This window comes from Prinia subflava, chromosome 6 (assembly GCF_021018805.1).
Source record: "Prinia subflava isolate CZ2003 ecotype Zambia chromosome 6, Cam_Psub_1.2, whole genome shotgun sequence".
Lineage (NCBI taxonomy): Eukaryota > Metazoa > Chordata > Aves > Passeriformes > Cisticolidae > Prinia > Prinia subflava.
The window spans coordinates 10,377,575-10,391,931 of NC_086252.1; the positions used below are offsets into that span (position 1 = coordinate 10,377,575).

General features: G+C 47.6%; 2 protein-coding genes across 11 annotated transcripts in view; both read left to right on the forward strand.

The window, feature by feature from the left end:
• PCNT (pericentrin) overlaps positions 1-4,955 on the forward strand; it is a 71,660-nt gene extending 66,705 nt beyond the window's left edge. For all 7 annotated transcript variants that reach the window (XM_063400181.1, XM_063400182.1, XM_063400183.1 and 4 more), the window contains 5 exons: positions 341-579; positions 1,665-1,744; positions 2,428-2,566; positions 3,081-3,208; positions 4,575-4,955. In XM_063400181.1, the coding sequence (XP_063256251.1) occupies positions 341-579; positions 1,665-1,744; positions 2,428-2,566; positions 3,081-3,208; positions 4,575-4,618 (630 nt within the window). In that variant the 3' untranslated portion in view covers positions 4,619-4,955. The remainder of the gene's footprint in view (positions 1-340; positions 580-1,664; positions 1,745-2,427; positions 2,567-3,080; positions 3,209-4,574) is intronic.
• A 3,088-nt stretch (positions 4,956-8,043) lies between these two features.
• DIP2A (disco interacting protein 2 homolog A) overlaps positions 8,044-14,357 on the forward strand; it is a 79,925-nt gene continuing 73,611 nt past the window's right edge. For 3 of the 4 annotated variants that reach the window (XM_063400189.1, XM_063400190.1, XM_063400191.1), the window contains exon 1: positions 8,048-8,214. In XM_063400189.1, the coding sequence (XP_063256259.1) occupies positions 8,118-8,214 (97 nt within the window). In that variant the 5' untranslated portion in view covers positions 8,048-8,117. Of the gene's footprint in view, positions 8,215-14,357 lie in introns of all 4 variants that reach the window. The other variant, XM_063400193.1, reaches the window with a different exon arrangement.

A 14,357-nucleotide genomic window follows, 5' to 3' on the forward strand; every position in this document is an offset into this window, starting at 1 on the left:
TTTTATTTTTCTGACACTTTGATTGTAATCAAATCTGATAGGCATCTCTCTCACCGTGCTCTCTGGCTAATATTTTTCTTAAGCAAATGTATTTTCTTTCATAAAGAGTTAAACTGTTTCAGAGGTTTGAGTATGAATTTTGCTTGAAAACATTCAGGAGATTTAAAGAGGTCTGACACTCCTAATCTGGATGGGTTTTAGCAGTGTTCAGAATTGGTTTGGCTGCCCTTGTGTCCTCAGTCTGGACATTTGACCTGAAAACATCTTGTTTGTGGCTGGGTTTTTGCAACAGTAACTGTGAAAAAAAATTACTTTTAATTTTTTTTTTTCCATTTTGCAGTTGCAGAGGTTATATCGGAAGTACATCCGAGCAGAGAGCTTTAGAAAGGCTCTGGTTTATCAGAAGAAATACCTCTTGCTGCTGCTTGGTGGGTTTCAGGACTGCGAGCAGGCGACGCTGTCTCTGATCGCGCGCATGGGGATCCACCCGTCCCCTGCAGAGCTGCAGCTCTCAGGGTCACACTCCCGGCCCCTCGCCAGGTTCAGGTGTGCAGTCAGAGCCGTCACTGCCATCTCCAGGTAAAGCCAGAACACCCCTGTCTCCTGTCTGGGATGTTTTCCTGGAAACTTAAAAAACTGATACCTCCTGTGGCTTATCCTTCATTAACATTAAGCAGCAGCCATCTCCAGAACTGGTTCGAGCATGACTGATTAGCTGAGTTTGATCTGTTCTAAAGATTTGTAAAAAACTTCTGTAAGATGAAAGAGCATAGATTTAGATGGGATATTGGGAAGAAATCTTTCCCTGTGAGGGTGCTGAGGCCCTGGCACAGGTTTCCCAGGGCAGCTGTGGCTGCCCCATCCCTGGGGGTGTTCAAGGCCAGGTTGGATGGGGCTTGGAGCAGCCTGGGATAGTGGGAGGTGTCCCTGCCCATGGCAGGAGGATGGAGGAACAAGGTGGGCTTCTTTAGGATCCCTTCCAGCCCAAAGCATTCTTTATTCAGTGGAAAAGCTCCTTGAGTGATGCCCAGCTGCAATGTATTGGAAACAACTCAGCATTCCAGACTGAAGCCCTTTGGGGTGACCCTGATCTCCCTGGTCTCACTGGGTGGTCTGTCAGGAGCGGTGGTCTCTGGAATCCAGCAGCCTGGGCTTTATTGGGTGTGATTCTGTCATGCTCTGTCACTATCAAATGGGTTTTGCAAGCTGCACATGGAACAACATGTCATCCCCAATGGCTTTAAGCACATTTAATGAAAAAAAAGCAGTTTTAAATGCAATAGGTGGTTATGTCTGAGCAATTTCACTGTCTAGTTAAAACAATTACTAGCAAGCTTCTATCAGGAGATGACACAGAGTCTTTGAATACCATAATAACAGGAAAGGCTGCAGGACATGCAAACTCCTCCTGTCAGGTAGGAAGAGCTCTCTGGAGATTGGGAGCAGAGCCAAAATAAGCAAGTCTTTTCAGCAGTTCGAAGATGGTTGCAGGATAAAATGGGATAAGCCAGCATTCCGAAGACTGAATTTGAAGAATTCTCCTGTCATTGCCACAGCAATTATTGCTTATGTTGCTTAATAGATTCTATACCAACAAAAAATATTAAGATTTAATGTATTTCTGTTTATTTTTAATGCCTGTACAAATTTGTTTTCTTACCAAGGTTGAAGTTTTTGGTGAAGAAGTGGAACAAAGTTGGCAGGAAGAGCACACAGGGTGAAAGCATTTCTCACAGCACAGGAGGTAACACAGCTGCATGTTTGGACAAGTACATTGTTTTCTTCGTAATTTCTCTTCAGTGATGTGTTTAATTTAAAAACAAAACCAAGGTGGGAAAATCTATGGAGTAGAGGGATAGATGGTCTGATGCAGTTCAGTAAGGATGTGAGTTACTTGAGGAAGACGTGAGTGTTCCTGTGAGTTACTGATGAGTGCCTTTGTAAGAATTCCAACAAACATCTTAATGCAGCACCCAACATTGAGGAACTGTGGCCCTTAATGTAAAATTCCATTACCTGTGCCTTTTCAATGCTAATTAAAATTCAGATTAAATAGTGCATTTTTCATTGCCTTGTACTATGTAATTTTCACTGTTTCTAAGTTGCTGGAAATACTTATTTCAAAAGAAAGCACTACTTTTGTACATAAAGCCACTGTGGAATGATTCCTAAGAAGCTTGAATCCTCAAGTGCTGAATTTTCTACCTCAATACAAGATAGCATCACAATTCTGTTAAATAGGGTTAGAACAAAAAAACCCCACCCAAACCAAGAAGGCTGTTAGCTGTAGAAAGTGCATTTACCTGCATTTGAAACCAAACTGAAGCATACTCTGCTGTCATCCTCATGGGTTTTTTGATGTATTTATCGTAGCCTGTTCTCAATGGTTCCTCGTGCATATTTTTTAACCCTTCATGTTCACCACAGCCTCTGGTGCTAGATCAGAAGTCCTGAGAGAGCAGCAGCCCCCAGCTGTTGGTGCCAGCTCTCCCCCGACGCGGGACAGACCCGGCTGCGCCGCCAGGGCCACGGGGCTGTCCCCACGATCCTCCCGCCCACACTGCAGGTCAGTCTGCAAAGGGGGGTGCCCCAGATTGTTGTGGGGGATTGACTTGGCTGAGTGGTGTGGAGGGGACAGCTTGTTTGTTTGTTGTCACACACAGCCAGGTAGTCTTCTGGTTTGCGTGGAATTTAGCAAAACGTTTTGGAGAGTTTGAGACCTGCGAGTGCTTGCAAAAGACTCAATTCTACCCCTCCCTACTCCTGCATCATGGCTTGTGTGTGTTTCTGACAGCCCTGCCAAGAGAAGAGACCTGTATGGGATGGGACAGGGTGTTATAACAGCAGCCCTGGCTGGGCTCGGTGTGACTGCATTCGTGGGGGCTCGTGTCTGATGCAGATCCAAAGCAGGCTGAAGGGTGCCTGCAGCTGCTCTTGTTTCCAGGAACAGCTGTACAGAGGGAAGGGGTGGTGGTGGTTCCAGTTTCCTCTGCCCAGAATTCCTGACTCTATGAATGTAACTTCTGGATGTATTTGACAGCATAGCATGAGAGGGAGAAAATGATTTGTTTTGTTTTTAGATTGCATCCGTCCCCAAGTTCGGTCGCAGACAAGTCCCTTGTGCCCCCTCAGGACCCCGAGCAGTCTCTCACAGAATACATCCATCGCCTGGAGGTGATCCAGCAACGGCTGCAGGGGGTGCAGCCAGGTGAGGACCACCTTCCCACCCCTCATTGCTCCTGGGCTGCTTTTCAGAGGTTCTTTGTACCCATTGCCAATAAAGAGCATCCTTTTAAGGAATAATTGTCATTACTGGGGGGTAACAACCAAGTCAGTCTCTGAAAGGAAACCGTTCTGAATCCTATCTAAAACCACTCCGAGTGTGGCGTTTCTCTAAGTCCATAATAAAAGAGATAAGACTGAATAATTTCATGTGATTTCTGCCTCCATTGTGTTTCCAAGTCTAAACAAGCAAGTGTTGCAATTTGAATGAAGCTGTGCATGGAGTTAATTTGCTTTTAAGTCAAACATAGCTGTTGTAATAGCTGAGCAGGGCTTTCTCTGCAGCACAAACTGTAATGCTTCCCTTATTTATCACTCCCTTATGTTCAACACAGATTTTTAAAAAAGATTTGGAGGCTGGTAAATACAGCCATCTAGTTCTAAGCTTTATCAAAGAGCACATAAAGGATTGTAATGGCACTTAGCTTTGCTATTTAAAACAGTTCCACCTAATTTCTAGACCAAATTTCTAATTTCTAGATCCAGTTTCTAGATCCAATTAGACTAAATAGTTTAATTAGTCTAATTACCTCCTCATTACATGTTTGTTGTAGCAGAGAAGAACCTTGTTCTAAGGAGGAACTCACAGACTGTCATCACGTCATCCTGAAATCCTGAGGAATTTGGGAACTTTGACATTGTTCTCAGCAGGACTTTACCTAGAAACTTTATTTCTATGACTTATTGGGTTTGTTTGTTTTGGGTTTTTTTCCCAAATAGTGCAGCTGCATGGCTGATACAGATGGATAAACAGATTTTAGACTTGAAATCTGTCAGCCTTTATGGAAGTAACAAGTTTTGCTTCACTCCAGGTGTGGAATAAGTACCCCACAGCTGGGACACTTCTGTGAAAAGTGCACAGAATTTGTCATTTCCCTGTCACCAGGACGACAATGGCCAGGCATTACAGAATGGTGCTGCAATCTTCAGAACAGCACTGTCAGCCAAGAGATTTCCCAGTGCCTCCTGAACTTCAGGACATCCACTCAGTGGCCAGACCTTGCTGAGCAGATGTCCTGAAGAACCAGTGCAGGAATGGCAGAAGGGAGCTGTCAGGGGGGTAAAGCAGGCTGAGATGGAGCACTGCTCCCAGGGTAGGAAGGTTTGCTTGGGCAGAGTTTTAGGCTTTCAAATCCTGCTTGAGATTGCTCCTAGGTGGCTCATGAAAATTGGAATTGCTTTCAGTGTAGCTCGTATGAAGTGTTTTGAGGATATAACATGCTGCTAATTGTACACTGTTGCTTCATAACACAAGCAGTTTTCTAATATTGATCTGTTTTTTTTAAATTTAGGGCAAGTGCTGGGTTCACCTCATCAGAGAAACCTAAAGAAGTGATGGGAATGCTTATGAAATCTGTCCTGCAAGTTCCTGCTTCCTCTGAGTTGGTCCTCACTCAACAGAGGCACTGCAATCTCCTGTGCAACTGAAAAAAGGACAGTGCTTTTACAGCAGATTTTTATATGACTCCTTTTATTATATTTTAGTACATTGAGGGACTTACTTTTCACTAAGAACAATATTTTACATTCTCATGTGAAATTAAGTCAACAGCTGAAGTGTGCCTGCATCACTGTATTGTAAGCTTCAAAAAGTCTCTGTGGTGTTTATTTTTCTATAGTGTATAGGTGGATTCCTTGTAAAAAAATTATTAAAATGGCATTTTATTAGTGAATTCTTACATTCTGTGGTTGTTTATTTCTGCCATACCTATTTCTTTTGCTGTTGCTAAAATTGTTTGGGTTTTAATATTTCTGTTGGATCATTCCAATCGAATAGCTCAAATACTCTCAAAAAACCAAAGATACCTGTAGCCTTCTGTGAATTTAGGGTTTGCTCTTCTGTTTTTTCAGTATGTAAGTTCTCCCTCAGTCTGTCTTATTTATTGTGGACACTTAAATCTTCTAGTCCAAAAGGCCCATAATTTTGTTTAACTATGAATTTTTGGTAAAACTATCCAACAAAACATGTGAACTCTACGTCTAATGTAATTGATCCTGCCTCTGTCTGGTATCTTGTGCTGGAGCTGCCTTCAGGGGGGCAGTTCCAAATGTGTCTGAAGTTGCTGGTCAAAGAAGAAAGATGTGCCCTAGTGGTACACCCATTTCCAGGCAAAATGTCTCAGTGCAGAAACGAGAGAGGTTCAAGCATCACACTGAATAAAGACCATTCTGTGATAATTCTATATTTCTTTACAAAAGGCATAGGAAGAATTATAATGCCAGAATATTTTAAACCTCTGGAAATGTGAAATCTCTTCAAAACAGAGGTGGTGTTTAACTTTGAAGCATGAGAAAAATCTCTTCTAGAGCCAAATTGTTCTGCTGTAGCCTATTAAAAGACTTTTCTCAACTGATTATTGAGGATTATATATTGGCATTCATGAGGTTGTTTGATTACTTATTTAACTGCTTTAGTCTTGGTAAACTCATATTTATCTGCCAGGTAGATCACCATTCGGTTCTCTGGAAAAAAAATGTGGTAGAGATAGATCTTGGCACAGGTACAGATTTATTGCCACCTGACAGCTATAGGAGAGCCCTTGAACTGACTGGGCGTAAATTTAAGAGAGCTGTGAACAAACAATGCTTGATTTATTGTAAAAGCTTGGCAAAAGTAACTTAACTTGTCCAGAGTCCCAAACCAACCTGGACTAAGTCTGAGCTGGCTCAGTGACTGCGTTGTATTTCTTTTAAAGATGAGATTCTAAGAGTCCTAACACTCCATGCAGCATTGTCAGACTGCACAGTCTGAGTGGTGCTGGTGCCCTTTTTGCTTAGCTGAGCCCCTTTTGGGAGCAGTGCGTTTCTAGAGCAGAGTTCAGACCGGGCACTAAATCAAATCTGTAGCAGCAGCCTCACAGCTGATGCTCCATGCTGAGGGCAAGCAGGAGGGCTGGGAGGCCTAAAGGCCTGTGCTCAGGGTTACCCACTCAGTACTGACACTGCATCTCCAAATGAATGCCTGGTTTTAAAATCTTGCACTTCTAGGTGGACAATTCCTTTAAAGGACAGTTGGCACATCATAGAGATCGGTTCTGTTTCAAGGGAATTTGGCTTTGCCTTGGCACATTTTAAATTCAATCTGCAGGGGCTTTTCATGTCCCAGACTATGCAGGGGTCTTCCCAAGCCTTGGCAGGGCTTTGTATTCAGAGGACCTTTTCTGTGGCACCCTGTGCTTCCCTGCCTCGCCTCCCCACACGGCCCCAAGAGTCTCCTTGGGCAGTTCTGTTCCCAGGAACACAGCGGGGACATGGGGTTGGGCACATGCTGCAGCCTCCTCTTCAGAAAGGAATGATGCCTTGGGAGGCTGCCTAGAACAGAGGCTGGCAGTGTTAAAGAATTAAAGTAGAGATTTATTGAAAGGCCTTCAAAGGATGCACCTTGGGCAGTACAAGAGCCTGGCCGTGGCTCCACCCAAGATGGACAACAGCTCACAAGCTTTCACACTTGTGTAAGTTTTAGTCCATTTACATGTGGGGGTTAATGGTCCAATGACAGCTTCAGGTTCTGAAGTCCCGTCCTCCCAGACTGCTCTGCTCAGTTTGCTGCTGTTTGTACCTTTTTGGGTCTGAAGCTGCAGTGGTGTCCTTGGTTCTTGGGCTGGAAAAGGATTGTTTTGTCTGACTAAGCTGTGAGGAGAACTTGCTAACACTTTATATGAAGTTCAGAGTTGTGTCCTAATGCAGTACAGAATCTGGAAAATATGAAAGCTGAAACTTAGGGCATCAAAGGAATCCAGCCCAGTAGGATCTGAGCTACAGGAACTGTGTTCCCTGTGGCTGCGTTCCCATCAGCTCCCTGATAGCCGCAGCTCTCTGAAGGGCAGTGCAAGCAGAAGTGTTTCTGCCCAGTGTCAGGGGTGACATTTTAAGCAGCGTGGTTTTCCTGGTGCTGCTGTGCTGTGTCTGTGCCCTCGGCAGGGCAGCCACATGGGACGCACTCTCCTGTGATGTGCTGACCTCAGTAACGTGAGCAGAGAAATCGGATGCCCCAACATGAACCCAATCATCCCAAAGAGGAGCAGTGTTTTGGACAGAAGCAGTTGTCAGCAGAAGACTGTTCCCCAGATTTCCCTATCGTTCTAGGAAAGTTGCTACTGGCAGAGCAGTTTGGGTGGCCCTGGCAAGCTCCTGGATTTGCCCTTGCCGGGCCTCGGAGGCTGCGGGAATGCCAGAACATCAGGCTGCAGAACAACATTCCCCGCCCTGGAACCTACAGCTGACCAGGGAAAAGCTGCAGCCTCAACACAGCCTCCAACCCAAGCGCTTCCTGCTGCTCTCTGCTGCCCTTTGAGAGCTGCTTGGCTTTAGAAAATACACTCTTACTACATTTTTTATTTATTTATTTTAGGCAGTCCCAGGCACCACTTCACATCCAGGCTCTCACTGTGGAATTCTGTGCCATGAAAATGCCATGCCGTGTCCTGGGACACGCAGTGGGCTGGGTGGGCCCCGTGGGCTCGGTCACAGTTCCTATTTTCGCTGGGGAGGAAGAAGTGGGGAGGGAAAGGGCGGTTTCTATGTTTTAAGGAAAGGGGCCTCAGCACAGCAGGTGCCGAGGCAGCGAGAAAGGTGGGACAGGGGAAGGCGGCGAGCGCAGGGCAGCGGCTGCACCCAGCGGCGGGCGGGGCGCTGCGGCCCCTCCCCAGCGGGGCACGGCCCGTCCCGGGCTGCGGCAGCGGCTGCGCGGGGCGGCGGGGCCGGCGCCGCCTCCTCGCTGCTCCGCTGCCGGCCCGGGCCCGCCGCCGCCCGCCCCCGGCCCGCCCCCGGCCCCACCTGCGGCGGCGCTGGGCGGTGGCTCCGGCGGGCCCGCTCGCTGCTGGCCCGGCCGCGCCATGGCGGCGGAGCGCGGGGGCTGCGCGCTGGAGGCCGTGCCGCTGCCGCCCGAGGTGCGCGAGAGCCTGGCCGAGCTGGAGCTGGAGCTGTCGGAGGGTGAGTGCGGCCGGGCCGGGCCGGGCGCGCTGCGGGCCGGGCGGGGCCGGCGGCGCGGCGGGAAGGCCGCGGGTGGCTGTGCGGGCGGCCGGGCGCGGTGCCGCTGAGGGCTCCGCGGTGCCGCTGAGGGCTCCGCGGGCCCCGGAGCGTTCTCCCGCCGGAGCCTCGACCGGGAGCCGCGCTCGGGCGGGCCCGCGCCGGCCCCGCCGTCCCCGCGGCTGCTCCGACCGCCCGCGGCCCCTGCGGCCGGCACCCGGGGGAGGCCCCTCAGGAGGTCTTCCGAACGGGCAGTGAGTGTGCAGTGGGATACTCTGGAAAGACGATTTTATTCTAGTTTTCATATCCGTTCCTAGCTGTAACTAAAACCTGAAATCTCTCCCTCTGTATCTGTCATTGATTTCCAACTTTTTTGTGCTTCACTGTATATACAGGCAGCAGTAGGGTGATGCTCGCTCCATTTTTACAGCACCACAGAATCGTAGAATCGTTTGGGTTGGAATCTTACAGCTCATCCAAATCCAGCCCCCGGCCCTGGGCAGGGACACCTTCCACAATCCCAGGCTGCTCCAAGTCCTGTCCAACCTGGCCTTGAGCACTCCCCGGGATGGGGCAGCCACAGCTTCTCAGGGCGGACTGTGCATGGCCTCTCCACCCTCACAGCGAAGAGGTTTTCCCCAGTATCCCATCTAACCCTGTCCTCTTGTCAGTGGGAAGCCATTCCCCTTCTCCTGTCACTCCAGGCCCTTGTCCGAAGTCCCTCCAGCTCTCTTGGAGCCCTTTTAAGCACAGGAAGGAGCCCTAAGGTCTCCTTTCTCCAGGCTGAGCACCCCCAGCTCTCCTTGGCTGTCTCCAGAGCAGAGCGGCTCCAGCCTTGCTCATTAATGGGCCCGGAGGTGACAATATGCAGTGCCAGGCACAGGGTCACTGTAACCATTTCGTGGATTTTCAGCCTCCAGAAGGAGACATCCCTTCCACCTCCAGGTCAGTGTATGGGGATAACAGCCCGTGTGTGATCCCTGTGGGTGTCAGGCGTGGTATCTCTGTTAAGGAGCTGGGGAGGGATTTTTTGCACACTGATTCTCTGGCGTGGCCTGTGCTGCAGCCAGGCAGGTGTAAGCAAGCACTCGGTACAGGAGGGCGTGCTGGGGTGGGGGTGACCGAGGCAGCGTGTGCTGGGAGCAGCTGCTCATTGCCTTTTCCCCAGTTACACTGTCAAGCTGCACCCTTGAGTAGAAGAGCTAAGAACCTGCTAGCACCATCTGTGGTGCTGGGATTAGGAGCATTCAGTGTGCTCCTCAGAGGTTGCAGTGTTCAGATCAGCAGGTTCAGGTGGGCAGAGCAGGGGCTGTCTCACCTCAGTGCGCTGCCTGGATCAGGTCACGGTTTCAGAAGTTATTCACAGGTCCTCTGCCATCATCTCCGGCGTGGAGGCTTTGGTGCAGAGGCAGGGGAAAGGTGTAGGATGGGTGACTGTGTCCAGGTGTGACCTGTTGCTGCACGTCTGCTGGCACAGGCAGAGGCAGTTCCTGCGTGCCCTGTTGCGTGTGCAGGATGAGTTCCTGCGTGCACAGGACTGTGTGCCTGTGGCCGTGCTGGTGCAGTGCCTCTTCTGTGTGCCTGCTGACACGTGCAGGGATATCCTGCGCCTGGCTCCTCCGCCCTGTAGGTCCTGCCCGTGTGTTTGTTTAACTGATAAAGTGTTTTTTATAGGTGGATCTGCAGTATGTTCAACGTGTGAGACGCCCGAGGTGATTGCACTGGGGCCGGGGGTCTGATGTGGGGTGTGTATTCAGCCATGTAGCTGCTGGTTAATGGAGTGATTGGCTGAAGTGGTAACGTGAGCTTGAATTTCTTGATCACTCTGAAGACTTAGTTTATGAGCTTGGATGTCTTTCTGTCAGCATTTCTGTCTTTCCTAAACTGGAAAACGTTTGCCAGTAGTTCTTCAACATCTGGTAATGTGCTCATATCCTGCCATTGCTCGATGTTTGTATGGGCAGCTTTTAATGGAGCCCTCCATCATTAATGCTTAGAACTCGCTTACTTGGAGAGGAAGGAATGGCAATCTAAGATTTCTTATGCTGGGTATGCCTCAGGTTAGAGAAGGTCAGTACTTGGGCGGATGTTCCCATCATCTGGGAGGAAGTGTGAAGGGAGAAAGAGAAAAGGAGAAACATGAGAGCAAGTTCCTTTCTTCTTTGTGTGCTTTGTTAATTTAAATATTGTATGTGTTGTGATGAGGCAGGAATAATGTCTCTTTTCTTTGATTACATTACTTTCACCTGTAAAAAATAAGCCAGGAAGATGATTAATCTCCTTTGGTTTTGCTTCAGATGATCATAGCAAAAGTTGGGAAAAGTGTTTGTTTTGAGATGTAGAGAGGAATGGAGACGTGAGCACATTGGTACTGCCTAAAGACAACTCAAAGTCCTGAGTAGAGCATTCAGCTGAGAAGAATTTTGGATGGGGATGGAATGCCAGTTCATGCTGCAATTCCAGTCATGTGCACTGTTAGGAATCCTTCAGCTTTACAAGATCCTGATCTCTTGCTTGACCTTGTTTGTATTCTTCACTTATTAGAAAAATACTAGTTTGGGATAAAAAGTGACCCTACTATGATGCTACTGTGTTGCTTTGTTATAGCAACACTGATTTCTTTCTTATTGAAAAAACCTTGTGAATCTTGCAAAGAAAACTAAGAGGTGTGCCACAACCTTTTGGGGAGATAAGGACAGTTTTGAGACCGTGCCTGGCGCCTAAGCTGAGGTTCAGCTGATGGATCTGTGGACTAGGCTTGCTTATCTTAACACTCTAAGATGCTGCAGCTTCTGATGTAATGGAAAGGCGCAGAGTTCCCTAGTCAGAGTGGCAGGAGCTGTGTCAGAGTATGATGGGGATGCTGTGAAGCTCCAGTACTTCAGGTTGTTTATTAGTAACTATAAAACTGGTGGTTTGGTGTTTGTTTGATTGTTTGTTTTGGGGGATTGGTGTGGTTTTTCCTCCCCTGCTCTGAAAGAGAACTAAGGTTATAAACAGTTCTTTAAAAAATTCTTAGCTGCAGTGCAGATTCTGTAAGAAAGGCATCAGTGTGCATTTTACAGCCTGTACTTGTTCTCTGATACTGCATCATATATATGTAGATATGTTTATGTACCTAAATGTACTTTTACGCCACTTTGGAATTGGGTCTTTTTTGCTTCTTCTGGGTTATCTGTGCAGGAAGATGCTTCACTTGTTCCTTGATCATCTAAGGACAAGATACATGGAAGCAGTCAAAGATAAAATTGTGTGGTGTGTTCATGTAGCAAGGAGGACCTGGTGTCAGCTCGTGTTGGCTTTGTCTTCTAGGACTGGTGGTGGTGGCGGCAGAGCCTCAGCCAGCACTTCAGGGACTTACAAGAACATGTGACTACGTTTGTTTCTTTTTTCGGATTTTTTTGGCGTTAGTTGCTATCTGCATCCAGGTAGTCTGGGCCATTTGGATGCACAACACAGAATTTGTGTTCAGTAAAAATCAGATAAAAACTGTGGGAAGAAAAGTACAGTTGTACCATCTTTGAGGTGGTATTTGACCAGCATGTGAATGGTGCAACATTTTCTAGGTCTGAATTTCTGCAGCTCGAAACATTAAGTATATGGATTTGGGCTTTCTTCTGTTTGCTAGGCGTTTGTAGATTGGTTTTACTTTGGGCTTGGTGAACTTGGAGGTCTTTTCCAACCTTAATGATGCTGTGAACTAAGCTGAAACTCCAGAGATTATCTAGAGGAAAGAGGCTGAAGAGATTTTTTGCTAGTTCAAATGCATTCTATTACTGCACCGATTGACAGGTGGGGAACACTGTTCTCAATGGCTTCTATCAAACCGGCTGTAGGATTGGTTTGGAGATAGAAAAATATTTCATGTAGCTTGATATCTTAATTATAACCCCAGTTATTGCTCAGTTGGCTTGGGGAGGAGGATTCTCCGCTTCCTGCCACGTTGCTCATAGGTTTCTTCTGAGTCTGGCTGAGCGTTAGTGGCCAAGGATGCAGTTTACATGAAGTGGTCAGTGGGCTGGCTGCTCTGGCTCCCCTTCAAATGTTTACGTCTGCCTAGACCGAAAGCTGACTTTTGTGTGATTTTTAGCCCAGTTTGTTGTTTCCCTTTTAAGAAAGGAAGAAGTTGTATTTATGACAAGGAAGCTTTCTGGTACTGCAGGTAATTCCTGAGTGGAAGAAGATACCAGCTATGAAGTATTTCCTGAAAAAAGTAAAGGTATTTAATGTCTGACATCTTTGGCTGCTGCATATATTCCAGCAATACTTCAGCAAATACTTTTTATAGTTAGTTTGATTGGGCTTTCAAAAAATAAATTGAGAAAAGAATACTTTTTTTTTGTGAGAACACCTTTCTTATAAAACCTCAAGGTAATGGTCAGAGGTGAAAAATGTAGATCCTTTTGTTACACCAATAGTATTGATGTGGTATTAAATTTCTTTGTGTGAAATTGTGTGAGGAAGAGACACCCACACACACTTGCACCTGGTTTTCTTGTGATAAACCACGGTATTTCAGAGGTGTGTTTTTTCTGGTCTTAAAACGGTAATTTTTTGTTATGGAAGTCTTGGAAATACTTGGAAATAAATATGGTCTGAGGTTGTCAGTGGGAAGAACTGTTGTGACTGGGGAGACAGATGGCAGTCTGAAACTTGACCTGCAGCATCCTTCTTGCTTAATTTCTGGGCTCTCCAACAGAAACTGCTAATTGTGCGATGGTACCTGGGGCTTGCCAAATGCCCATGGGGTCTGAGTAAGTTTTCAAAACTTGTTCTCACACGTTAACACCTGGTGCAGGTCTGGGCACCTGGCCCATGTCCTTCAGGAGCTGAGCCCAGCCCCCATGCCCCAGCCAAAATCTCAGCCCTTCCTAAGGGAAAGCCCTTCAGCTGCACCTTTCCCCCTCCTCCTTGACTCATCTTTTGTCTCTCTTAAATACAGGTCGTTATTGTCTCTTAGGCAGCAGATGGGAGAAAATTCCCTGAGAGGGAAAAAAAAATCCTGCCCTCAAATACATCCACCCTGAAATTTTCCCCATACCAACATGTTACATCAAACCTAAACTTTTAAACTACATATGTATATGCATTACCCCAGTTATATACATATCTACATCTAGATCTGGATACAGGCACAGTGTGACAGGCGGTTCGCCCTAAAACAAGGTCCCCTTGAGGGATGCATCATGTCTCTCCATCCAGGTGCAACCTGGTCCCTGAGCAAAGACAGCCCCACAGATGGGTTTGTCTTTGCTTGAGGCAGAATTAATCCAAACACTTTTCCCAGGATGCCTCTCATGTGTACCACAGGGACCTTATCTCTGTGGTTCACAAGGGTTCAGATTGGGCAGGTCCAGCTGGGTTAGTGGAGCCCCTGGCATTAACTGACCAGGTGGTCTTTGCTCAGTGCAGCTCCCAATTTCTGAAAGTCTCCCTGCCCAGTGCCTTCAAGGTGGTTTTAAGCAGTCCATTGCACCACTCAACCTTCCAGCAGCGGCTCCATTATAAGGAGTATGGTGCACCCACTCGATGCCATGTTCCCTAGCCCAGGCTGTTCTTGAAATGGGTCCCATTGTCTGACTCGATTCTCTCAGGGGTGCCATGTCTCCACAGGACTCGCTTTTCCAGGCCCAGGATGGTGTTCCTGGCAGCAGCGTGAGGCACAGGGTAGGTTTCCAACCATCCAGTGGTCAGCACGTAGCGCTTGCCTGGGCAGGTTTGGGGAAGGGTGATGTAGTCAATTTGCCAGGCTTCCCCATACTTGTATTTGGACCACTGCCTGCCATACCATAGGGGCTTCACTCGCTTGGCCTGCTTGATTGCAGCACACGTCTCACAGTCATGGATAACCTGAGAAATGCTGTCCATGGTTAGATCCACCCCTCGGTCTCGTGCCCACTTATGGGTGGCATTATTATAGGTGCTCCTCATTACTGTGACTCTTGGGGACATGGGCATCTACATGGCAGACTTCTACAGGTGACTTCTCTACCCGAGTGGCAGTGTCCTGCCGTTCTTGAGCAGCCCAGATTGCTCTTCCTCCATCCTGCCAGCTGGTCTTTTCCCCTTCCTGGAGCCACAGCCGTGTGCCAGCCGAACCGCGCTAG